At 33.8% G+C, this 11,134-nt stretch overlaps 1 protein-coding gene across 1 annotated transcript; it reads left to right on the top strand.

Annotated features, from left to right (window-relative positions):
• The first annotated feature begins 863 nt into the window (after positions 1 to 863).
• Positions 864 to 10,545, top strand: LOC114760054 (formin-like protein 1). The gene is made up of 5 exons (XM_028949306.1): positions 864 to 869; positions 6,594 to 8,524; positions 8,654 to 8,838; positions 9,223 to 9,467; positions 9,562 to 10,545. The coding sequence occupies exons 1-5, from the start codon at positions 864 to 866 to the stop codon at positions 10,369 to 10,371; spliced, it is 3,177 nt and encodes a 1,058-aa protein (XP_028805139.1). The 3' UTR covers positions 10,372 to 10,545.
• Positions 10,546 to 11,134: the final 589 nt, after the last annotated feature.

The raw sequence follows: 11,134 nt of genomic DNA, 5'->3' as shown, positions 1-11,134 counted from the left end.
GGTCCTATTAAAACATGTCTTCCACATGCAATTTACATATCCACTCTCAATAACATGGGAGCTAAGTAGAAAGTAGAAACCGGAAAGTCGTTATGATTTACAAAGCGCAGATCATTGGGTGAAAAAAAATAAACAAAAATATTATTCTTTATATCATTAACTAAAAACAAAAATAATCAATTTAAAATAATAATTTGAGTATAATATACACATGTGGTCCCAAAAAAAAAACAGAAGAAAATCTCTACAAACTATTGATCAAACACGACAGTAACAGTATAGTTAGATACTTCCTCTTATTTCAAATGCACAGGTCATTTGCCTAATTCAGTGAGAACAAGGAAAAAGAGTTAAATTAGTTATTTTCACATATCAAATCATTCTATTATTGCTTAATATTCATATGGTGTTTAATTAAAATATTTGTGATAATTTTTTTTTTTAAAAAATACTCCTGTCATTTAACTGGATCATTGATTAATCAATTACTGCTGGTATTTTATTTAGAGAAAATGACAGATAAAGAAGCCAAAAATTATGATATCCCAGTTTGGTCACCGGACATTTCAAAATAACAGAAAAGGAAATAAAGCCAAATTAAAATTTTGCAATTCAAAAAAATTACAAAAATGCTCTTTTATTATTTTTCAAAAGAGTTTGGGACCCATCACCGAAACCCTTACCAACAGTTGGCCATTGGCCAACGCTGGCAGCTGGCTGGCCGCCCGTCAATGCCAAAGCCTTAACATCGACCACTGACGACATGGTTGCAGATGGGATTTTTTTTTCCAGAGGAATTTTTTTTCAAAAGGTAAGGAAAGTGGGGTTGACGAATTTGATCCCCAACCAGGCGTTTGCTGAAAATGCAGGTAACCACCGACCCAAGAAGCTTTCCGAGCATTATCATGCAAAAACGAATGTAAGTTAATTTTTTTTAGTTTCAACTTGTGAAAATAATTTATCTAAAAATAACAAATCTTATTATGAAATGACAAGTCTAGAGATTAACAACTTTTTTTTTAGATACTTAACATGTGAATTAATTCAAAATGATAATAGTTCATTTAGAAATAACAAATTCTCGTTGTGAAATAACAAGTCTTGCACTGGGATTAACAATATGTTTTTTTCTTGATACATAAACATATAACTCATTATAAAATTAAAATATTTTTTATAAATTATAAATATTATAACTAGTATAATAAAAATTTAATAGTTTTTATAAATTGGAGATTAAGTATTTTTATCAATTATAAATAATATAACTAGTATAAGTTAAAAGTGTTTTTTATTTTTTTATAAATTATAAAATAATTAATATGATTAAAAAGTATTTTATATTTTTTATAAATTGGAGATAAAGTATTTTTATGTGATAAAAAACATGTTGTTAGTCCAAACTTAAGATTTGTTATTTCACAATTAGGATTTGTTATTTGCAAATTAACTATTGTTATTTTTAATTGATTTACATGTTATGTATCTAGAAAAAAATATGTTATTAATCCCAACTCCAAACTTGTTATTTCACAATTAAGAATTGTTATCCCTAAATAAATTATTATTACTAGTTGAAGCCAATATAAAAGAGTTAACTTATATTTTTTTGGGACATAATAATGTTAAGAAAGTTTCTTGACTCAATGGTTGCCTATCTTTTTGGTAACCATGGTTGGGGGATCAAATGTCGCTAACCCACTTTTCTCCCCTTGTAAAAAAAATTTCTCAGCAAAAAAAAAAAAAAAAGGCATGAAACTCCCACCGGCAGCCACCTTGTCGGAGTCAAAGCTCTTGCGCTGGTAGGCAGTTGCTGGCAAGTGGTTGCCAATAAGGGCTCCGGTGAGAGGTTCTAAACTTTTTTTAAAAAATAATAAAAGGATATTTTTGTAATTTTTTTGAATTTTAAAATTCTAATTTGGATTTACTTCCTTTTCTGTCATTTTGAAGTGTTAGGTGCCCAAATTAGAATATCACAGCTTCAGGCTTCTTTTACTCTCTTTTTGAAGATAATCGTAATTTATACTCTTTCATGTTATTAGCGTTGGAGTTGGATAATTCATTTTTAAATATTAAAAAAATTAGGTAAATTAATTAATTGTAAAAAATATGTATCAAATTTTCTAAAATATCTTCTTTAATTATTTTTATTTAAAAAATAAAAAAATCTCTTAATATGTGCAATCAACGAGGATAGTTTGGAGAAAATATTTATGAGTTTAATAGACAAAATAAATTGATATTTTATAGTTAAAAATAACATTAATATCATATTTAGTCCTTACAATTTCATTGAATTTTAATTTTAGTCTTTACAATTTTAAAATGGAGTTTCTAGTTTAATTAAATAAGAACTTGGTTTGAGTTAACATTATTAAACATAGGAACCAACACTAAAACTTACCTAATCTCTATATTTATGTTAGTTAACATGGTCAAACTCAAACCTATTTAAAACTAGGATGACTAGAATCAAGATGAAACCAATGGCAAGTGTTAACAATTTGATAGAACGGTGAAAATCTCCTATAAATATATTTTATATAAATCGAGATAAAACTTTTCTCACATATTTATTTCTTATTTTATAAATCACTGTTAAAAAAACAGTTTATACACTATTTACATCTCTCGTTGAAACTCCTGCAAGTCTGCAAAAGAAACGCGTAATAGAAAAGAATCTTTGCGACTGCTGTTTCTGCCCAAGGGTGGGAATATTTGTATCTTTATGGGGTTAAAGAGACCACACACTTCTCCAAGCAAGACATAGAGAGGTGGGATTTGACCATTTGTGTTGGCTCAATACTTTAAAATAATGTGTATATTTTAATCTAAATGAAACGCACGTATTCTTTTATTATATTGAAAGAATTGCCGTGGAGTCCAAGTAAGCAACATACTACTTTCCTTTGAAAAAAATTTTTTTGGTTCTATTTATAAGATAGAAGGAAAAAATTTTCATATAAATATATAATTTTACTATTTATTTATTACTGTGTTGATTTTTTTATATGGTATGTTGTACATTAAATAAGAATAAAATTGAAATTTTAAATGAAAGTTAATAAAGTTTAAGGTTTTTATTAGTTTGTGTGAAATATATTGGAAGTAACTTATAAATAGGAATAGAGGAGTAATTATTAAAAACTTTTAGTGATAACAAAGCCGTCAATAATGACAAGTTTTAGAATATGAAATGATAATTGCTCACTTATCATTGAGACTTACTGATAATTATTTTCTCTATTTGAAACCTCATTGTAATTTTTCCTATTGTGTTAGGCAGCAAAACAATTAAATATTTTATTCATAAATAATTTGTAAATATCCTCTTGTAAAAACATTAGAGTGAATGATAATTAAGGAACTCATAAGCAATTTGATACTAAATCATTTTTTAATTTTTAATTTTACAAAAATGAGTATTGAATTTAAGAAATGAGGTCTTGATTTAGTAATAATATATTGTTATGACGTCCTTAATTTCATTTTGTGCAAACATTATTCAAATTATGAACTATTTTGACTTTAATGATATTTTAGGCAATCTGTGGTTTAACAAGTAAATTCCAAAACATACTATGGAAACCTCCCAAGTTTTTATCTTTCCACTTTTTTTAAAAAAAATATAGAAAACTATTTGATGTCTTTTCAAATTGTTTAATTTTTTTCTATTTTTCATAACAAATGGACCTAAAATTTGACAAGATGGATGCACATTCATTCCCCCTTGTCATCAATCGGGAAAAAAAGAGAAAATATTATTAAGGATCCTATGATGAAATAACAATTATTCTAATACCTTAAAATTTCAAATATTTTAAAGGACCCAATTTTTTAATACTTTTCAGAATTGTTTTTCCAGAAATTTCCTACTATATTTGTTGAAGTCATAATTCTAAAACATTCTTTTAAAATCAAATATTTAAAAGGTTAAATTATAATTGGAAAATAACGAAGACGACAGCTTTAAAATAAAGCATCTCTTTAAATTTTAATTTGGGTAAGAAATTGTTAGTTTGACTTTTCATAATATGACAGATACGTGAGTTTATTCATTTAAGTGAAGGATGACAAAAGAAACTTTAAAATAATTAATGATAATTAATTTTGCTTTTGAAAAATTTTTCCCCCTAAAGTTAACTTTTTCATCCACCGATGTGCCTTTGATGTTATAATTTTCTAAGCTGGATCCTTTGTCACAGACTTTATGAGATTTTGAATGGTTTATGCTTTCTCATGACACTGAAAGGTTGTAATGTTTATTCCAAATAATTAGTGTGGGGCGCTATGTTGTGAGACATATTATTAACGATGAGTATAAAATTTTTAGATTAAATATATCTGAGATATTAGATATAGTGGGGCCCCTTCTCCATTAATGAGAGGCCAAAATTTTCAAAAGTTTTCTTTTTCTCCGGTGGACGTAGTCATTAGTCAAAAGTTTGCTCTTTTGGGCCGAAAAACGTATTCATTTTGTTTTTAATTAAAAAAATCAATTATATAAAATAAAAATATTATTCCACTAATGCTGGTATGATAATGTTAATATATTATAGGGATAATAATTTGGAAAAGATTGAAGCAACAAATTCAAAAAAAAGATAATGCATGACCAAAGAAATATTAGACTAATAAAATAGCCCGCCATCCAGTTTTAAATATAAAAATTTGTGGAAAAATATATTTTAATTTTAAATATAAAACTTCAATCTATTCTCTCTTATTAATTTATAAATTCTAGACAAAGGAAGTTTTTCATAAAGAAAATCATTTTTAATACAAATAATTAAAATGAATATTTCAAGTAAATTAACCCACATATTTTAAAAGATAACTAATTTAATTTATTTTTTAATCTTTTGCAAACTAATTATTTAATCCTACATTAAAGATTTAAAGGAGTATTAACATAAATGGTTTTCTTAAAACTCATTTACACGATATTTTTTTGGCACAAAAATTTACATGAGATTAAAGTTCTTTCAATGGCAAAATGAAATTAAATAAAAAAGAGAATAAAATAAAAAATACTTTTAAGATAACAATATTTTAAAAACGGCTAGATGTTGTCTTTGTATATAAAACAGATTCAATTATTTTAGCAACCGATCAAATTCAAATTCAATGAGTATAGTGACGATAGTAGGTTGTCACCAAAAAAAAAGAAAAACACTGACGTTAGTAGACTTTAATGAACTCAAAATAGAATTAGGTAATTGACACAACAACTTAGTACCCATGTCCCATGGTTAGTTAATTAACTAAACTGATAGGGAATTAACGATAATTAATTTTGACATCATTATCAAAATATCATTATCACTCATATATCCATCAAAAAATAAATTGTAACCAGACATAATAGATCTATTATCAACCAGCTCGGAGCTCAATTAAATGTTGAGATAACGTTATTTGTTAGTACTTGCATTAAAAACCTCAATCAAATGCTCATAAAAAAAACACTTTTCTCACTCGAATTTTAAAAAAAAAAACTCGTATTTGATTATAAGACAAAATTTTATAGGATGTATCTTATATACTACTCCCTCCGTTTCTTATTATAAGAGACGAATAACCGAATTACGTTGATAAAAAAACAGTTAAATTAGTTAAGAACAATTAATGTGTAAAAAATATAATTTTTTTTTTCAAAAATACCCTCATTAATAAGGAGAGAGAGTATGAGAGAGAACAATGATAAATTATTAAAAGAAAGAGAAGTAGGAAAGAGAGAGAGTGTGAGTTGGAGATAATAAATATGGGTAAAATAGGAAATCAACACAAAAAAGTAGAGACAACTTTTAAGTGTCTCTTATATATAGAAACATGTCATAAACATCAAATGTCTCTTATAATAAGGAACGGAGGGAGTATAAAATAAGATAATATATAAACTTTAAGGTGAGTGATGAATATTCTCAAAAATGCCCCCTTTGGCTTTAAGTGAAAAAAAAAGATAAATACTATAAGAAAATAAAAAAAATCTTATATAAGTTTTTGAAAAATATGAAAGTGGTGGAGAGTGAAATACAGTGATATAGTAACATATAATTAATAGGAGTAAAAATGAAAAAACTAATTAAAATTTCATATATCATATACACGTAATAAATAAATAAAATATTGTGTCCAATAAACTACGAAACCTAGCATAATTAGGATTTAAGTGGGTTTCTTAAATGTCTAATAAGGGGCTTGATCGAGATGTACACGAAGAGATCTCATAATCTGCACTAAATTCTTTTTTTAAAAAATTAAATTTTTAATTAACTTTTGGGTAAATATATATCAATTTTTTGAGTGAATAAATATATACGAGTTGGGGTTCTGTTGCCTCTCCCGCCAATTAGGTCTTGGAAATGGGGTCTCTTATTAGGCTTATGAAGGCAAAAGGATCACAGTGCTGTGCAGAATCTTAGCTGGATTCACTATCCTCTAAAGTCCAATTTACCCCTCTCTCCCTCTAATTTCCTCCTTCGCGCTCAACCTTTTCACACACACCGTAGCCCTCTCTCCCCCCGAAGTCGAAGTCCCCACAAATCATCCCCATTGCTGCCCCTCTCCACCCAATACTGTCACTCTCTCAGAGCCACCCAGAGAGAGAGCTTCAGAGTACTGCTCCCCGCCACAATGCACCCATCCTTCTTCTTCATCCTCTTCCTTTCCTTCTTTTCCTCTACACCCTTTGTTTCTTCTTCCGCTCGCCGGAGCCTCCACGAGCCTTTCGGCCATTGGACAACCAGTCTCCTCCTTCCACCCCTCTTCCTTCTCCGCCTCCTTCTTCAGCTTCAGCCCCAGAAACTCCCAAGTTACCATCTTCCACAAATACCCCTGACCCTCCTCCTTTTTTCCCCTCATATCCTGCTTCTCCTCCTCCTCCTCCACCTCCGGTTGCTACCTTCATTTCTTACCCGGCTAACATTTCCTCTCTTGCTATCCCTCAAACTCCCAGACAGAAACCAAACTCTTCCGCCAAGCTCGTCGGAGTCACAGTTGCTGCCATTCTCTCCGCCGTTGCCTTCGTTGGGGTTTCTGCCTTTGTCTATTGCCGGTGGCGAGGACGGAGGCGGTATTCTGATGATGAGAAGGTTATCAGATCCGAGAGTAATCTCAGGTTGTTCTCTGATAATGTGGAAACCGGCAATACCAGTCGTAAGGTCCGGCATACTTCTTCCGCGAGCTCTGAGTTTCTTTATCTTGGTACTGTTGTCGATTCGCGCGGCATCGGCGACGATCGTGGCCTTGCTGATTCTCGAGGTAATGATAATGGCGGCGGCGGTAATCTGGACCCTCGCAGAATGGACTCTCCGGAGCTTCAACCACTTCCGCCGCTGGCCCGGCAAGCTTCGGGGCAGCAGAATGGACAGGAGCGTTATGATGTGCGTTCGACTACAACAGCAGACGAAGACGAAGAGGAGTTCTACTCACCGAAAGGGTCTTTGGGTGGCCGGGATAGTTCCAGTGCTACTGGGTCGGGTTCTCGAAGAGCGTTCGTGGCTAATGCAGGTGAAAATATTGGCGGACGAAGCAGTGACTCGGGTTCCACTTCGTTTTCTTCTACCTCAGGTTCGCCGGACCGGTCACATTCCGCCAGTCTCTCGCCGCCGGTTAGCTTAAGCCCCAAAAGGTCGCAATCAAAGTCACCGGAGACTACGGTGGCACAGATAAACCAGGTTGAATCACCGGCGTTATCTCCTGTTTACAATAATAATCAGCATGCGCAATCTTCTCTGCCATCGTCATCTTCGACCCCAGAGAATGCTTTTGCTCGTGATGGCCAATCTCCTTTGCTGTCTCCACTTTCGTTATCACCAAATAGAGCTTTGCAGAAGAGTTCTAATATGTCATCTCCGAGATTATCTAATGCAGTTTCAGAGGGAGTGGAGAAAAATGTGGGTGCTTCTCCAAGATTATCTAATGCTTCATATCAAAGTACGAAGTCTGTGTCGTCATCTTCAGCTTTTTCTCTGCCATCGTCGCCGGAGAAAGCATGGGAGCGAAGCTTTGATCAGTCTCCAAGAATTTCCAGCTTCTCCGATCGGTATAGGCAATCTCCTCTGTCTCTGTCATCACGGCCATTATCTCCAACCTTGCTTTCATCACCGGAAACGGAATTGTGCAAAATTCCAGTGCAAGATTTCACCCCACAGCGTAAACGATGGGAGATTCCGATTCTCTCGACAGCCGTTGCTCAGCCACCTCCGGTTTCAGCTCCGCCCCCACCTCCGCCACCTCCACCGCCAGAACATCATCGGAAACAATGGGAAATTCCATCCCTTTCAACAGCCACTGATCAGTCCGTTTCTAGGCCACCTGAGCTAATACCTCCTTCGAGACCTTTTGTGTTGCAAAACGCATCAATGAAGGTTTCACCTGTTGAGTTGCCATCAAGTTCTCAAAATTCAGGGGAAGTCGATGAAGCCCAGAAACCGAAGTTGAAGCCACTGCATTGGGATAAAGTGCGAGCAAGCTCTGGTCGCGAAATGGTGTGGGATCACTTGAGGACAAGTTCTTTTAAGTAAGATTATTAGCTATCACCTTAGTGATTTCTTTTTGTTGTTTTTACTGTTTACATTTCAGATATGTTATTGCTGGAATTTTCTTTCCATGTTCCGGGATTAAGTACAGAAGTTTGGGTTTGCTGCAGATTGAATGAGGAAATGATTGAAACTTTGTTTGTGAATGCGCCTAAGAATTGTACTCCACGCCCAGGTCTTTGCCAGCAAAGTGAGGAGGACAGAATACTTGATCCTAAAAAGTCACAAAATATTTCGATTTTACTACGAGCACTTAATGTAACTATAGAAGAAGTTTGTGAAGCTCTTTTAGAAGGTATATAATATCCCTTTCATTGAGAATAATATCATGGAGCTTGCAATCTTGAATCCTTAGATTTTGTGGTGGTATCTAATATCTGGGAAGATGTGGCAATTTCATTGTTTTGTAGTTCCTTGATTTAATTTCTGGCTCTAAGGTTTTACCAACTTTTAAAGCCTCGTGTCTCTTTTTAATCATGGGAGTGTCCTCGTATTGCTTGAAATTTCTCTGATCATATGGTTTGTGTAAGTACAAGTGATTATAGCGCTGTCTTTGGAGATTTAGATGGTAGTTTTAGTGCACAAGACTTTAGTGTTTGGAAACTGTTCAATCCACTGCTGCAATATGGTTTTCATTGAGGTACACAAATTAAGACTAAAACCACTTACCTCTGTACAGGTACTGCTGATACACTTGGATCAGAACTACTTGAAAGCTTGTTAAAGATGGCACCGAGCAAGGAAGAGGAGCGGAAATTGAGGGAATACAAAGATGACTCGCTGACCAAGCTTGGTCCTGCTGAGAAATTTCTGAAGGCTGTGCTTGATATACCTTTTGCATTTAAAAGGGTGGAAGCAATGCTTTACATTGCTAACTTTGAATCTGAGGTGGAATATCTCAGGAAATCTTTTGGAGTTCTGGAGGTAATCAACCATTCTTGTAATTTTTGATGAAGTGTACTCAAACTTGAAAGATGAGTTTTGGGTTTGATCTGCAACTTGACTGCTAATTTTACAGGCTGCATGTGAAGAGCTGAAAAACAGTAGGATGTTCTTGAAACTTTTAGAGGCTGTGCTTAAAACCGGGAATCGTATGAATGTGGGGACGAACCGAGGTGATGCACTTGCCTTCAAGCTTGATACACTTCTCAAGCTTGTTGATGTCAAAGGTGCAGATGGAAAAACCAGCCTCCTGCATTTTGTTGTCCAGGAAATTATAAGAATTGAAGGCGCTCGAATCTCAGGTACCAATCAAACTCCTAACCCTAGCCCCATTGAAGATGCCAAGTGCAGGAAACTTGGACTGCAAGTAGTATCCAGTTTGAGTTCAGAGCTGGCAAATGTAAAGAAGGCTGCTGCCATGGATTCTGATGTTCTCATCGGTGAAGTCTCAAAGCTTTCTCAAGGGCTAAAGAATGTCAATGGCGTTTTGCAACTAACCGAAACTGCCAAGTTGGATGATGAAAGCAGCCAGAAATTTTCAGAGTCCATGAACAAATTCATGAGAATGGCTGCAGAGGAGATTCTGAAAGTTGAAGGTCAGGAAAGAGTTGCTCTGTCCCTTGTGAAGGAACTCACAGAGTACTTCCATGGAGACTCAGCGAAGGAAGAAGCTCATCCTTTCAGAATCTTCATGGTGGTAAGAGACTTTCTTACTGTTCTCGACCGGGTCTGCAAAGAAGTCAGCATGATCAACGAGCGAACCATGGTTAGTTCTGGGCATAAATTTCCAGTTCCTGTAAACCCTACGCTTCCTCCTGGCTTGCATGGGAAGGAGACAATGCAAATATGCAGTAGTTCTTCAGATGAGGACAATTCATCTCCATAGCTCTGTACCATCTTGCTTGCATCTTCTGTTAGAAACAATCTGACACAAGGTGATTGTGACTAGTTGAAGTGTGCATGTAAAATATTTTTGTAAAAATTAATGTAAAAGATTGAAGCTGTATGTTATATGTTATTGATAATATATAAAGTAGAAGATTTTCTTTGGGAAGAACTAGCTTTACCCCATGACTCCGTTCAAGGCGCTTAACATTTTATATGAATCTTGAATGTAGATATGAGGTGTGCCCTGGAAATGATGCAACATTTTTTATCTAGAATTTATGATAGTCCTTGATTTTCAGTCATGTTTGTTTAAAGGTTTTGATTATTTATTTTGATTCTTCTCCCGTCTTGCCATTTGGTATAATGGCCCGTTTGTTATCCAAAAAAATCTTACGAGGAAAAAGGAAAATTCAGATTTTTGGAAGTCATTTTCCAATGGCAGGACATTTTCCTCTAAAGATGGGAAGATGGTTTTTCACTATTTTTGGTGGGAATCCATTTTCCATCCGGTTAAGTAAATTTTTGGGACAATTTTATCCCTAAAAGAGAAAGGGATAGGTGATGGAGATGATGAAGGAGAAGAGGAAGAGTTAGATGGATCTCTAAAATTATACTGCTAAAGTAAGAAATGAGAGGAAACTTTTGAATATTTTCTAAATTAAACCACTAAACAATGAGTGGGCATTTTTAGATGAAGTAATCTGATTTGCCCTATTCAATACCTGAAAAACATGTGTTCAATGTTGTTGAATGTGAATGAC

This window comes from Neltuma alba, unplaced genomic scaffold, assembly GCF_004799145.2.
Source record: "Neltuma alba isolate B1F8T4 unplaced genomic scaffold, ASM479914v2 tig00001633_pilon, whole genome shotgun sequence".
NCBI lineage: Eukaryota > Viridiplantae > Streptophyta > Magnoliopsida > Fabales > Fabaceae > Neltuma > Neltuma alba.
Note: the sequence above shows the minus strand (reverse complement) of the source record. Positions and strands in the feature narration are given on the sequence as shown.